We start from the raw sequence: 15,941 nt of genomic DNA, 5'->3' as shown, positions 1-15,941 counted from the left end.
AGGAAGTTAGACATGGTGACTGCTGAACATAGCTGATGGAGAGGATTCCCCACGCCTGTTCTGAAAAGACCTCAGAGTTTATAGCCCAGGATCTATCTCCCTGGAAGAGTGTGACGGCTTAAGAGTCCAAAAAAAAAAAAAAACCAATAATCACGTTGGCCTTAGCTTCTCTAATATAATATATAGATTGTCAGACCATATTTAATGCCTATTTAATTTTAGACACGTACTAGAACACATAGTAATTTCTCAGGGCATAAGTGAATGAATGAACAAAGTAAGAACATCTCCTGAGAGGAAAAAATTTTTCATGTAAAAATTGAATGGAAAGTTTATTTGGAACTTACATAGACTCACATAGGAAATATCTATGTATAGGTTTCTTTGAGAAAGAAGAGGTAATATTCAGAAAAAAGATCACTATGTAGAAAATAGAACTCATTTTTATACATATATATTAGAAATAAAATCCTAAATAGGTATGACATACACAAATAATCTGTGTTCCAAACAATGAATGTTTTGCAAGATAAAATATATGGTTATGGCATTTGGTCTCAAGCTGTCACACACTGCCAGGTAGATAAAAGAGAGAATAGTTGGCTATTGGAACATTTTATTGAATATTTATAACAAACAAGTCTTAACATTAAAATTTGAAGTATGAGTATTTGTGAAAAAATTCACAAAAAAAAATGCCTGGCCACCCACCTATGAGATAGTCAGACTTCTTTGTCAAGATCCTGAAAGAACGGTTTGAGGCTCTTTGTGTTCCTGGAGCGAGCAGATGCCATTGGGCTATACTAGCATGTGACAGGGACGAATGGAGATGTTACTGGCGCCCACTCGAGCAAATCGATGAGTAACAGGATGACATGTGACTATTCACTATAGCCAGAATCTGGAAACAACCTGCATGCCCGAGAACAGATAACTAGATAAACTATGGTACATCTACACTATGAAATACTATGCAGCTGTTAGGAAAAATGAAGTCATGAAATTTGCCTATAAATGGATGAATACAGAAAATATCATGCTGAATGAAATGAGTCAGAGGAGTAGGACAGATATAGAATAATTGTCCTGATAGTACTCAGGAGATAATGGGACCATATGGAGTACCTAGAATTGATCTCGGGTCAGCCACTCACAAGGCAAATGCCCTGCCTACTGTATCATCTCTCTGGCTCTAAGTAGCATAATATTAAGTGTGTTTAAAATCTTAGAATCTCATATATGTAATAATGCTCTCATTCTTTGAACATGTACATTGTATGTGTTGCTTTATTTGTGCAATTATTTCATTCTCAAGTTATTTTTAGGTAGGTCATTGTCACTTATTTACTGACAAAAATCTAAGATAGGTTTTGCATCTGGAAACAAGAGATAGAAATGGATAGAGCAATATTCAAGCTCAGAAAACATGCTCTTTCGTGATTTTACTGGTCTTAGGTTAAGTTCCCAGTTACAGTCTCTTGAGATAAGGATTTATGTGCAAATAATTGACAAAGGGGAAAACACTGGTGCTGGCAAGAAGTTGGATATACTATCAAGTAAAAGGAACAGTGCCTTGAGGGATGGGGACAAGAAGGGGTAGGAGAGGCAAAGAATCCTTTTCCTAAAAGGACAGGAAGGAGGAAAGGGAGAGGCACAGAATCCTTGTCTTAAAATGACACATGAGCATATCTATCTTGCTAGTTTTAGGTTGAAATGTTCTCACAGGCAGTATCATTGTTATAAGCTACCCTTAGGTTAACCTTTGTCAGAAAGGGTGGACAAGCCTCGGGTAGGTATATAAAGCAGGATGGCAAGAACAAGAACAGGCAAGAAAGTGACGGGGATTTACAAACTCCCCAACTCATTAAAGATTCCACCCATCACCTATCCTTTTGTTTTAATTTTTAATTTATTGAATTACAAGTTGTTGTTGGAGAGCTCTGTTCCACTCATGTTTCAACAAGTAGCATCTTAAATGGGTAGACTTGGAAGAATAAGTATAGGAAAATTGCTCATAAGCGCTCTAATAACATCCTGTTTTTCTCTCTCTGAGCTTAGTATACTTAGGACAAGAAGGGAACCTTCTCCCCATATTATCCCCCAAATTAAAACAAGATGCACGTATTTTTAACTAAAATAATGAGACTTGTTTAACCTCAGTCATATAAGGGGAAGAATACATTTATTTTGACCAGTTCATGTTGTGAATTCAGAGACAAACAAGACCTCCATATACAAGTACAAGTCTGCAGGTTGATAATGGGGAGCATATTAGCAAGCTAGAGATGCCATCATGAGTAATGATAAATGGAGCATCTTGCAATAGCTGAAATTTATTCTCTCACAGCACTGGAATCCAGAAACTCAAAGTATCAACGGAGTCATAGTCACTTTGAAGATTTTAGGAGAGAACTTTCCTCGAATCTTTCATATTGGGTGTTTTCTGGCTGTCTTTGGCTTGTGATAACTTTCCAGTCACTACTTCTGTCTTTGCATGCTTTGTGTGTATTAGAGTCTGAATTTACCTCCTCTTCTTATTTATAAAATACAATAGTCATTGGACAAAGGATCCATGTTAAGCTAGCATAGTCTCTTCTTAACTGATTACATTTTGCAAAGGTCTGCAAACACCCAATTTTGAAATATTTAATTTTGAAGTCCCAGATCTGCAGGAAAGTGACCCTTTACAAAGCAATACAATGGGACTTAAGCAAAAATATCTCTTAGAACTAGTGTCACTATTTAGGTCATTGGTTCTTGAAGATTTTAAAATCATGAGGATTTTGAAATATGACAATGTTCAGCTGTTTTCATAAGGAGTTTTTCGACTGAAGCTGTCTTCAGAGGAGGTACTAATGATCCATTCGTCTGTATTTGGGCATTTGAGTTGTTTTCACATGTTGGCTATTGTAGTAGGTGAGCAATGAACATAGATGTGATCATTAATGCTCTTGTGATTTTGTTTTATGTATTATAACTTTGTGATTTGTTAATGCCAAGAAGTGGTATCACTGGGTCTTAGGGGAATTCTAGTCTTACGTATTTGAGAGATTTATTGCTTTCCATAGAGGTCGAACCAGATGTCATAGTCATTAACAGAAGTTGAAGGTTCCTTTCTCATTGCAACGCTGCCAACACTGGATATTTCCAAGCATTTTCGTATATGCCATTTTTACTGGTGTGATATCTCATTGTTATTTTGATTTGCATTTCCCTAATATAAGTAATTAATAATAATAATAAATAATAAATAGTAATAAATACTTCTCCTATGCCTATTGGCCATTGGAATGTCTTCTTTGGGGAAATACCTATTTTTTTCCCATTTCTGGATGGGATTGTTGACTCGGGTGTTATCTTTTTTTCATATGTAGTGTGTGATATTTTCTTCCATTCAGTAGTTTTTTTTTTCTTTAGGTTAAGTTTCTTTTGCTGTGAAGAAGCTTTTATTTCCTTTAGTATCTTGATTCCTTTATTCAGGTGATTGAAAAAAGACTCAATAATTCTTTTTAGTTTATAAAAGATGTATTTACTTTCAATTTAGACATAGACTTTTGGATATTTTAATAGACTTATAGCAAAGTACTCATGCATACATTTTTCTGGACATCACTTATACATCAGGAATAGAGACATAAGCGTTTCTATCATACTAGGTAGGTGTATCTTATTTGGAATGATTAGTCTCCTAATTTATTATTTATCAGTACTAGAGGGGTACTCAAAAATTATTATTTTCCAGGTCCTTAAAATATATCTATTGTACTCTGTAATTATTTGTGTTTATGGAAATACCTGTTTAGATCTAAACTGAACAGGTTGAGGGTAAAAGAAAAATGTCTTAGAATCTAGGAACACAAGAACCTAGATCACAAAAACATCTGTGATCATGGGCATTAAAGCCAAAATCTGTAAATAGCATCTATACTTTAAAAATACTTTTTATAACATATGAAATAATAGAGTTTTTCTCTTTTAGTTTTTATTAAGATGCCATGATTTACAAAGTTGTTCATTATAGAGTTACATCAGGCATACGTTCCAACACCTATCACACCAGCAGTGTCTCCTTCCATCAATGTCCCCAGGCTTTCTCCTCTCCCCAAGCCTACCCCTTGGTGTGCATATAACACATTTATTTCTTATTACTATCTCTGGGCTGGAGCGATAGCACAGAGGGTAGGGTATTTGCCTTGCACTCGGCCAGCCCGGGTTCGATTTCTCTGTCCCTCTCGGAGAGCCCGGCAAGCTACCTAGAGTATCTCGCCCACACAGCAGAGCCTGGCAAGGTACCTGTGGCATATTTGATGCCAAAAACAATAACAAGTTTCACAATGGAGACATGACTGGTGCCCGTTGAAGCAAATGGATGAACAACAGGACAACAATGCTACAGTGCTACTATCTCTGCCAAAATTTAAAGAAATGAAATCGTGTCTATGCGCTTTAGGAGCTGTTGACTATCTTCTGTATGTGGAATAGGTCGGTTGTGGAGGGTGTTCAAATCTATCCAAACCAAGGAGCTGTGGAGTATGGGGGATGGGTTTGCCTCCACTTTGGGATTAGTTCCCTTGATAAAGCAAGGGAGGCAGGCCATACTTGCAATGGCAGAGAAGCATCAGAAGGTCCCATAGAAATTTTAAGTTGATGCTGTTCTGTTTGGTTTTGTTTTTTTCTTTTTTTCTTTTTTTATTGTCTTTGCCTCTGTGTTTATCTTGTTGAAGAAACGTCTGAGGTCTGTTTCTTGGAAAGTTCCTCATATATTTCCTTCAATGTACTTGACTGCTTCTGGTCTAATCTCCAAGTATTTAATATGCCTTAAATTTACTTTTTTTGTGAATGGCCTAAGTATACTTCCAATTTAATTTTTTTAAATGTTGCTATCCAGTTTTTTTCAGCACCATTTGTTGAAGAGAATTTCTTTGTTATTACTCATGTACAAAACTATTTTGTCATGAATTAATTACCCGTAAATCTGGGAGTTATCACTGGATTCTTAAATCTGTTCCATTCTGTGGGTCTGTCTTTATCTAGCACCGCGCAGTTGTGATTGTTAAAGCTTTTTAACAATTCAATTAAAAAAAAACAAAAAAATTTAAACAATTCAAAGTCATGAAATGTGATACCTCTCACTATCTTTTTATTTGCTGAGAATTTCTTTGACTCTTCTGAGAGTTTTGTGGTTCCACAAAATTTTAGTAGTTTGTTCCAAGTGTTCAGGGAATGTCAATAGAATTTTAATAGGTATGACATTGAATCTGAATAATGCTTTAGGTAAGAAAGTTATTTGACAATGTTGAGTATTCCAATACATGAACATGGAATATCTTTCCATGATCTTGTATCCTCTTCTGTTTCTTTTAGCTGTGATTTATAGTTTTTCACTAATAAGTATTTAACATCCTTGTTAAGTTGAATCCTAGGTATGTGACATTTCTGATTGCCACTTTGAATGTGTTTTCTCTTTTTAATTTCTCTTTTTACTAGGTCATTATTTACTCATGGAAATGACTCAGACTTTTGTGTAATAATTTTGTAATCCAATACCATATTAGTGTACTGTTTTTAGTAGGGTTTTTTTTTTTTGGTGTGTGTGTGTGTGTGTGTGTGTGTGTGTGTGTGTAGTAGTTAGGGTTCTCAATGTATATTTATTATGTCTTAAAAATAGTGATAGTTTGATTTCCAATTTGGATTCTCTTCATATCTTTTATCTTATTGCTGTGGCAAAGACTTGCAAAACTGTGTTGAATAAGAAGTTTACTTCCTTGCCTTGTATCTGATCTCAAGGGAAGAGTTTTCAGTTTTTCAACACTGAATTCAATAAATTTGTTATAGGTAGCTATTACTATGCTGAGACATGTTCCCTCTATCCTGATTTTTGGAGAGGGCTTCTATCATGAACGGATGTGGAATCTTGTCAAAAGTCTTCTCTGAATAATTTGATACAGCCAAGTGATTCTTAGGTGTCCTTTTGTTTATATGCTGTATTGCATTAATTTCTTTGCATATATTGAATCATTATTACATCCTTAGGATAAACCCCATTTAATCTTGATGTAAAATTCTTTTGACACATTTATGAATTCTATTCCCTATAGTTTTGTTGAGGATCACTGTGCCAGTGTTTAACAGGGATGTTGGTCGATAATTTCATATTTTAGTAATGTCTCTTTTTGGTTTTGATATTAAGCTATGAGGGAGGATATTTGTTTTCTTGATATTTTGAAAGAATTTAAGAAATATGAACACTGTCTTCTTGGAAGTTTTTATAGAAATTACTAGTGAGCCAAGCTGAAACTGAGCTTTTGTTCATGGGGAGATTTTAAATTAATGTTTCAATTTTTTTACTTGAGATTGGTTTGGTTATATTTTCAGTATCCTCTTGGTATAATATTTGAAGTTTTTTTATTCTAAGAAATCATTCATTTCTTTTACGTTCTCAATCTTGGTGGCATAAAATTGTTCATAGTAACCTCTTATAATCTTTTGCATTTCTCAGGCATCTATTATAATATCTCCCCTATCATTCATTCTAAGGCATTTTCGTAAGATGAAAAAAAAGTCCAAAGAGCCCTGTAACCGGTGATAATAACACTATAGTCCCACTAGGCTTAGTAAAAATTATCTAAATTTTCTGTGCATTTTAGACTCTCCAGGATATTACCATGTGTTTACTGTATTTATAATTTATTAGGCAAGGTAAGTGCTGAAAGAGAAAACAAGTTCTAAAGTATCTGTTATAGCAAGTAGTAAGGGAAATAAAAATGAATTAAATCTGTCACTCACTGTCACTGTCATCCCACTGCTCATCAATTTGCTCGAGCGGGCACCAGTAATGTCTCTGTCGTGAGACTTGTTGTTACTGTTTTTGGCATATCATATATGCACGGGTAGCTTATAGATAATTAAAGTCCTGTGATTTTTGGAATAATTACTTTTTTCATTTATTATTCTCATTGTTTCCTCATTATAATTGTTATTATCTACAGGAAAAATTATACTTGAACCAAACACCTTTACATAATTCATAAGACTGTTCTTTCGAGAAATAGGGAATCGTTTATGCAACTTTCATGTTATTGGAAAGTGTTGTAGATAGTTTCATTTATTGTACCCTTCCTCTCATTTTTTTTTTTAGGTTGAGCCAGTGATACAGAGAGGCCATGAGAGTCTGGTCCATCACATCCTGCTTTATCAGTGCAGCAGCAACTTTAATGACAGTGTCCTGGACTATGGCCACGAGTGCTACCACCCTAACATGCCCGATGCTTTCCTAACCTGCGAGACTGTTATCTTTGCCTGGGCCATCGGTGGAGAGGTGGGCCTGATACTACTGAGATTATGAATTTTACAATTAATTGATTGTGCTTTTTCTTATAATAATAATACAGTAGAAATGCATTAGTTATACTATAAAAATATATTCTCTGTTTTTAATGTGGGAGCAACATAGGAAATATTTTTTTTCTTAAGCAATTTAATTTTTAGCAATTAAAGATCAGTGGAGTTTGTATGCTGCTGAATTTTACTCTGAACATGATTTTTGTTTTGAGCTAAACTATCAAATATCAAACCTGTGAGAATGGCACATATCCAAAAGTTCAGAAACAGTCAATGTTAATGGGGTTGTTGTGCAGAAGGAACCCTCATCCACTATTGGTGGAAATGTCATCTGGGTTAGACTTTTTTGAAAAGCAAAAATCTATCCCCCAAATAAGAATAGAATGATTATACAATCCAGAGATGTGACTTCTTAGCATCTATTCCCCCCAAAACACAAAAACATTAATTTAAAATGATACATGTGCACCTATATTCATGCTGCACTTAGTAAAATAGGCAAGATATAGAAACAACCTAAATACACAACCACAGATGAAGGGATCAAGAGGTTGTGGTATGATGTTACAATGCAGCTCTAACAAAGAACAAAGTCATGCGATTTGCAGCAACATGGATGGAACTAGAGGATATTATGCTGAGTAAAGTTAGTTAGAAAGAAAAGGATAAATACAGAATTATCTCTCTCATATAGGGCACTTAAATATGCATAGTAGCAACAAAAGTCCAAAGGCAACACAATGGGAGAACCAGTCCACACAACTGAGTTGAGGAAGGGTTGTTGGGGGTGGTTGGGAGCGAGGGGCATTGGAGATCTTGGAAGAGAGAGGTAATATACTATTGATGTGTGTGGTATTAGAATTAAGTGCATGAGAAACACGTATCAATAGTATTGATAAACCACAGATTATCGATCAAAATTTTAAAAAAGAAAACAGGTCTTAATGGAATCGGCTAACCAAAATATAAAATAGTTATATATTGAGAGCAAAAAATAAAAGTTAAACTTCCTTAGAATATTATCTCATAGAGTTTTATTTATTTAGGGTTTTTCCTATCCACCTCATGTTGGATTATCCCTGGGCACTCCAATAGATCCTCATTATGTTCTCCTGGAAGTCCATTACGACAATCCGACAAATAAGGAAGGTGAGTTTGTTCTTCATATAGTCTATCAATGATTTTATTTAGAGCGGGGGAGTTTGGGTCATATGGGTCATACCTGGCTGTACATGGGGGATATACCCAGGTCTGTGCTTGGAGGACCATGTGCTGGGACTCAAACTGAACTTGAGGGACAGTGCCTTAACCTATCATCTCTCTCATCACTCCTATGATTAGTTGTTAACTATTCTACAATTCTTATTTTTATAGAGTTAAAATATAGTATTAACCAGTCTTAAAATTAAGTAATAAATCTTGTATCCTAATAAGAAAACTTTGAATGATTGTGTAAAATACTTGTGAGTGGAATAATAAAATAATTGTGAGTGGAAGAGGTTATAGTTATACCGGGCAGCAGGGATTATCCAGCACTGAATTAGGCAAATGGGCATATGTGGTCACTAATCCTGAAACAATCCTTTGCAAAATATTTACAAGGTAACAGATTAACAAGTATTTTTCCCCTTTCTGACATAAATTTGTCCAAATACTTTGGAAATGTTTTCTGACCCCATGTGAAAAAGCAGCATTAATCACAACAGCAAAAACTGTGTTGGTAGGCAAACCATAGATATACTAAAAAATTATTCAGGCAGTGATATGATATAATAAGATGTTAAAATGAAGAAGTATAAATGCTTACATTGATTATTGAATTTGTTTAAATAATATTTTAAAACCAAAATATTGAAAGATTCCATGTGGAATTATAAACAGAAATAACTTATTTTACATCAATATATACTTCTGCAAATACTGAGAAACAACTATAGGCTAAATCTGTTCTTAATGATATAATATTACCAAGAAACAGACACAAAATTGCAGTGCAGGAAAAAGTAACGATACAATCACAAAAAAATCACAATACATCACTATGATAGAGAGAGTCACTGTCACTGTCATCTCGTTGCTCATCGATTTGTTCGAAGGGGCACCAGTAACATCTCTCATCGTGAGACTTATTGGCATATCTTTTTGGCATATCCAATACTCCATGGGTAGCTTGCCAGGATCTGTGATGCGGGCGAGATACTCTTGGTAGCTTGTAACGTAATCAATATCATAATACTTAGTACTCATTATATGCTAATTTATCTGAGGATCAATTTGGAGCCACAAGTAGCTAAGTCATCCTATGAAGGCTGTCAGTTAACGAATTTAGAGAAATAGATTTGTTAAGTGCTCAGGACTCAAAATTTTACTCCTTATAACTAGGTCATAGCCCCGAGTATATCTTAGTCATCTCCCCACAATGCCTTATGTAGTTCTCTTCACATAATAAAATCTTTATGCTGGTTGACTAAATAGCCCCTAAGTGTTTTTTTAAGTAAAAATATAAACTAGAAAGAAAGGTAAGACTGTAAAATAACATATAAACTATACATGTAGAGAGTCACATACATATAAAAACATAAAGACTAGCCACATAGAAAGTCAATATTTAGTAGTTTCTCATCAGCACTGGTTTTTAGATGGAGGGAGTCTTGCCTCTATGAGATGGTGATAAACCTGACCTCCAAAGTATATGAAATAAAACCATCTTGTGTTTTTCTTTTATAAAAAATGGGTTTAAACTTCATTCTGTCTTTATGTTAGAAAATTGTGCAGTATATCAGCTGGATAACTTAAGCATTTCACAGTAGGCTGAGTGAGTAAAAAATGGTTGCTGATAAAATCGCATCTGGTCTTTTCAATTCTTGCTTGTAAAGTTGAATGTTGTTCTTATTTAATCTTTTCTCATCTTCTTTCTCCATGTGAGATTTTAAGGGAAATGGATAAATCCTCTCAGTTGAATGGGGAGAGCTTTAAAAAATGAATATCTCTAATTCACTTTTAATTATGTATTCTTATTCTAGGTTTAATAGATAGTTCTGGACTGAGGTTATTTCATACTACAGATATAAGGAATTACGATGCTGGGGTGATTGAGGCTGGCCTTTGGGTTAGCCTCTTTCATACCATTCCTCCCGGAATGCCTGAGTTCTTGTCGGAGGGTCACTGCACCCTGGAATGCCTGGATGAGGTATGCTGCATCTAAATCAAGGGGCTGCTATTTAGAGATTAAACTATACTCTCAGAACAGTATTTTCTAAAGTATCCCAGGATTTAAAACAATTATTCATGATTTATTCCTCTCAAACTTCAAAATCCATGATGTATGGTTTTTAGCAAGAACTTGAATGCTCTTTTTAAATCTTGAGGACCATCAGAATAGAATTCCGAAGCCAATTTTTCTTCCTTTTCCTGCCTTTATTTTTTCATATTGAATGCTATAACTTTTAGTTTCCACTTTTATTTGTCTATCTAGTGTTTCTTCCTGTATATTTTCTCTTTTACTCACTTTTGTTACTTTTTATTGGTTACTAAAAGTTCTTTTTGCTTTATTATTGGATTCCTTTAATCTGAAAAGCTCTGTAATTGCTTTATTAGTCCAGAAAGCAAGAATAGCACACAAGATTATGTATTTAAGAAAGAAAAAAATCAAACATAAGTTTTTATAGTTTTTTTTCCTTTTATGACAGTTTTTCCAAATATTCTTCATGCATTTATGCTGTGAAGTGTATAGTAGTTGGTGAAGTGGAAAGATTATACTTTTCTGTATTATTCAGATCATAAAGCAAATTGCTGTAATTATTTATTAATTGTAGGACCATGGGAAATTAATTTATTTCCATTTATACACCTTGAATTTCTTAACTGAAAACGTATTATAATGTCCTCATCTTAGAATTTTGATTAAGGGTACTAGCATACTAGAATCTCTTAAAGGACATTTGAGTTTCTCTTTAAAAGAAGATCGAGGTGAGAGGGAGAGGGCGAACTAAAAAGAAGAAAATAAAAAGATAACATTTAGTCATAGTGTAGTAGGTCCTCAGTAAGCATTAATTTCCTCTCTCCAGACAAATGTGGCTTGACAAGGATAACACTGTTAAGAAATAAGGAAAAATTCAAATTCAAAATGTTTGGCAGCTCATGCATTCACTTAATTTGCTTAGCTTTTCTTCTCAGTTGTCCCTGCAAGGCTGTTTTGACATGAACTGTCTGAACATGTATTTGTTGGAGCTAATTGAGTTTTCCTCTGTGTCCCCGTAGGCACTGGAAGCTGAAAAGCCAAGTGGAATCCATGTGTTTGCTGTTCTTCTCCATGCTCACCTGGCTGGCAGAGGGATCAAGCTGCGTCACTTTCGCAAAGGAGAGGAGATGAAATTACTTGCTTATGATGATGATTTTGACTTCAATTTTCAGGAGTTTCAGTATCTAAAAGAAGAAAAAACTATCCTACCAGTATGAATGTTTTGTTCTTTCTTTCACCAAGTTTTATAGAAGCCAAAAGACCTATCTGCCGAGATTTAACAAGTTTTCTACTAGGGAAGTGAACTGCTGATCATATCCATATTTGTAACACCACCCGCCTTGGGTGTTCCACAGCCCAGATGGAATGTGTTTGATCTGTTTTCCAAAATCCAAACTCATTTTTCTTGTTAACCCCAGGGGGAGACTCAAGATATTGATTTTAAAAGCAAATAAAAAAACTGGGCTCTGAGCACTAAACATAACTGGTTTTCTTGCTCGACTAACCACTCAACAGTGCTTTTGTTTGCACTGGTAATGATAGAATCAGCACTTTCCTTATGTCATAGATACTTTTGGGAAGTTTGATTTCTGTGACAATGAATATAATGATAATACATTCACTTGACAAAGGTATTTAACACACTAAGTATATATTATGCTGTTTAGTACTTGAGATTATGGTGGAAAGGCATAGAAGGTAATTTTATGCCTTATAATAATAAAGGCTTAAAACATATGATGCTTATTTTACTAATTAACTATATTTTATGGCTATCAAGTTCAATAGTAATATAATTCCCTATATCCTTGCTCCATCATAAACGGCAGATTCTTATACTATTTAAGAAGTTTTACAGCAATGTATTTTTCTATAAACAAAAGTTATCTCATTATCCTGAGCACAGAAAGTTTAGGTTTGAGAAACAATGATCTTATCTATATTTTTAAAGGCCACACTCATTTCATGGTGCAGTTTGCAGTTTGAGGATCTTCCAACTAATAACATTCTCTCAGGGCTATCCACCTGGTGTGCAATGAACAAATCCTAGGTGTGTGTAAGTGTGTTGAGATACTGATGCCTATTTCCTTTAAGTAACATGGTAGCACTATAGCACTGTAGCACTGTGGTCCTGTTGTTCATCAATTTGCTCGAGCGGGCACCAGTAGCATCTCCACTGTGAGACTTATTGTTACTGTTTTTGGCATATCGAATATGCCACGGGTAGCTTGCCTGGCATATCGAATATGCCACGGAATACTCTTGGTAGCTTGCTGGGCTCTCGGAGGGATGGAGAAATCGAACCCGGGTCAGCCACGTGCAAGGCAAAGCCCAACCCGTTGTGCTATCACTCCAAATAGAGATCCATAAAAACATTATTTCCTATGTGTGTTGAATTTCTCAAAAGCTTAGACAATTCTAGGATAGTAAATTGCTATTAATAAACCTCACACTTCTTTTATAATGAAGTAAAAGAATCATTTATAAACAGGTCTATATATGAAATAATAGAAACTAAGGTAATATAGAAGCTAGTATCTATTGCTGGCATTTATGAAGTGTTTATCTCTACTAAAGACTAGAAGTGCATTGTGTCATTTAATTTCCTCACATCTGTGCACAATAACTGCTATTTTTATTGCTTTTGTTTTTACATGAACAATTGTGTCCAGATGATTCATTTCCTTACCTAAGGTCATGCAGCTAGCACATGTTCAGTCTGGCCTGAACACAGCGCCATTTGTTTATTATATTAATAATTTTGAATTTGATCTATTTACTAGTTCAAAAGTGTTCTCCTGAATAAAATTAATTGATGTGATCATTCATATAGGAAATTAAATGTTAACTTACAAGAGCATTGACCAAACACAACATAGTACCCCAAAATGAATACTTTTCCTTTTATTTCAGGGAGATAATCTGATCACTGAATGTCGTTACAACACTAAAGATAGAGCCCTGATGACATGGGTAAGAAAAATTTTGATATTATTGATATTCCTTTGTGGATAGTGAGGAATGATCTTCAATTTTAGGAGTGAACAACTAAAAATATATCCACTCGGCAGCTAAATTCCTAAATGTCTCAAATGTGAAAATTCATAAAAGTAAAAATCAGAGCTGTTCTGTTATTTGTTAGATAACTCTTTAGTCTTTTAGGTTAGATTGTTGTTTTCCATGGTGGACAATATCCAGCAGTGTTTTTGTGTTCAGGGCTTGCTTGGGTGTTTAGGGTCCAATTAGGGCTGTCAATCAAACTCGGGCCTCCCCTTACCAAGCATGCACTCAGTTCATTGATTCTCTCTCCAACTCCATTCTTTAAGGATTTCTTCACAAAATATTACTAATAAAGACCTATCATTCATCACTAATGACTGTCTACTTGAGTCTGGATGGAGATGAATCAAGACTTCAAGAGGAACAGTGAATTTCATGACCTTAGGGTTTCTTGACCCAAGAAAAATGTAATTCCTACAGATTACCTGAAGAGTTTCATCAAATATTCAAGGAACAGTTTATCTATGCTGCATTAAATCTTTTCCAGGGAAAAGAGGGAAAAGGCACAGCCCTAAGCAAGCCATTTTAAGAATATATCATAATATTAATACTAAAATTTGATACAGGATATAAAGAAATCAATATGGACCAGATAGAAATATGTTTGGCAAAGTATTGAAAACTACAATTCTGTATTATATGAAAAATTATATGAAAATTATATGAAAAAATATATGAAAAGTAGTGTTATGACTCATTTGAGTTTAATCTAAGGAATGTAAAATTGTTTTATATTAGCAAATATATACGAAATTATCAATCATAGCATTAGAAAGATTCCTACAATTACTAAGTCCTACAATTACTAAACAAGAACAGTTAGTAAACCAGGAAGTTGGAAAGAATTGCCTTAACCAGAACAAAAGTAGCACTATAGCACTACACTGTTGTCCCGTTGTTCATCGATTTGCTTGAGCGGGCACCAGTAACATCTCCCTTGTGAGATGTTACTGTTTTTGGCATATTGAATACACCACGGGTAGCTTGCCAGGCTCTGCTCTGTGGGTGGAATACTCTTGGTAGCTTGCCAGGCTCTCTGAGAGGGATGGAGGAATTGAACCCGGGTTGGCCACATGCAAGGCAAATGCCCTACCCACTGTGCTATCGCTCCAACCAGAACAAAAGAAACTGTGAAAAACCTATGAGAAATAGCAAACTAAGTGAAACTCTAAAAGAATTTCCTTAAAGTCAGGTAGTATAAAAAGGATGATAATTATTACTGTTCCTATTCAATGTTGTCCTGGAAAAGAAAAATAGGTATAAAGATAAAAAAGGAAAAAAGCAAAGATGAAAAACATTTTTCTCTACTGTTATAAGTTTGTATCAAAAATGCTCAAAATTTATACCTAAAATTAAATTTATATTCACTCACAAGAAATTATATCAACATTGAAAACTGTTAGTTTTATAAAAATAAAATCTAGCATTATATGTGCTATGCTTCTGGAAATGTACATTTTTATTTGTAAGACCTCAAAAATAAATTAAGAGTTTCCATATTTATCCATAGTAAGGCCCAGTAAAATAAAGATAATCCTTTTGTCCAAATTGATCTATAAACTTGATATAATGTCAGTAAAATACTCGGAGCTATTTTGTATTTTGGAATTGTGGTTTCTTTACTAAGAAATCTTCACCATGACTGCAAACATTTTTTTCTTTTAAATATTTTTAAAATATTAGTTGTAACTTTTACATGCACCAGGTTGATTTTAAAATCTGCAAAGGAAAGCAAAAGTTTAAGAATAGACAAGACATTACTAAGAAGAATAAACTGGAAAGCTTTTAAATATAAAGGTGTTTTTTACAGATATGCCAGCTACTGCAGATGCTTTGCTTTCAGAGTTAAAACAGTGGTGCAGACTAGAGATCCCAAAACCAGATCTCCAAGTCCTTTATAGGGAAACTTGATTAATTATAGACATGTCATTCGGATAGAAAGGACAGGATAGGTTTTCATCTGGGTGTCTGTCAGATGACATCGACAAAGTTTCTTTACCTTGAACAAAGCATAACAGCTAATTCTAGTTAGATTAAATATTTGAATGTGAAAAGCAAAATATAAAAACCTTAAGAGAAAGATATATAAGTGTATTTTTATGACAGTGGTACGTAAGAATTTCTTCAACAAAATATAAAAGGCACAAAACATTAAAAGATCAATGAATTTGACTTCTTTAAATCTTTTTGTAGTCAAAGCACTGGTACGTGAAAAGACACATTTTAAATGGGAATTTGTTATTTGCAATATGTAGATTAACAAAGCATTAGTATACAGAGGCCAGCAACGTGGCTCCAA

General features: G+C 34.3%; 1 protein-coding gene across 1 annotated transcript in view; it reads left to right on the top strand.

The window, feature by feature from the left end:
- Positions 1–15,941, top strand: part of MOXD1 (monooxygenase DBH like 1) — an 81,202-nt gene that overhangs the window by 50,613 nt on the left and 14,648 nt on the right. Inside the window, exons 5-9 of the mRNA XM_004609091.2 lie at positions 7,139–7,318; positions 8,388–8,490; positions 10,365–10,531; positions 11,602–11,793; positions 13,496–13,555. Coding sequence (XP_004609148.2) covers positions 7,139–7,318; positions 8,388–8,490; positions 10,365–10,531; positions 11,602–11,793; positions 13,496–13,555 — 702 coding nt within the window. The remainder of the gene's footprint in view (positions 1–7,138; positions 7,319–8,387; positions 8,491–10,364; positions 10,532–11,601; positions 11,794–13,495; positions 13,556–15,941) is intronic.

The sequence above is a fragment of the Sorex araneus genome, chromosome 4 (genome assembly GCF_027595985.1).
Source record: "Sorex araneus isolate mSorAra2 chromosome 4, mSorAra2.pri, whole genome shotgun sequence".
NCBI lineage: Eukaryota > Metazoa > Chordata > Mammalia > Eulipotyphla > Soricidae > Sorex > Sorex araneus.
The sequence above is the reverse complement of the archived record's forward strand: the minus strand, read 5'-3'. Positions and strand labels throughout refer to the sequence as shown.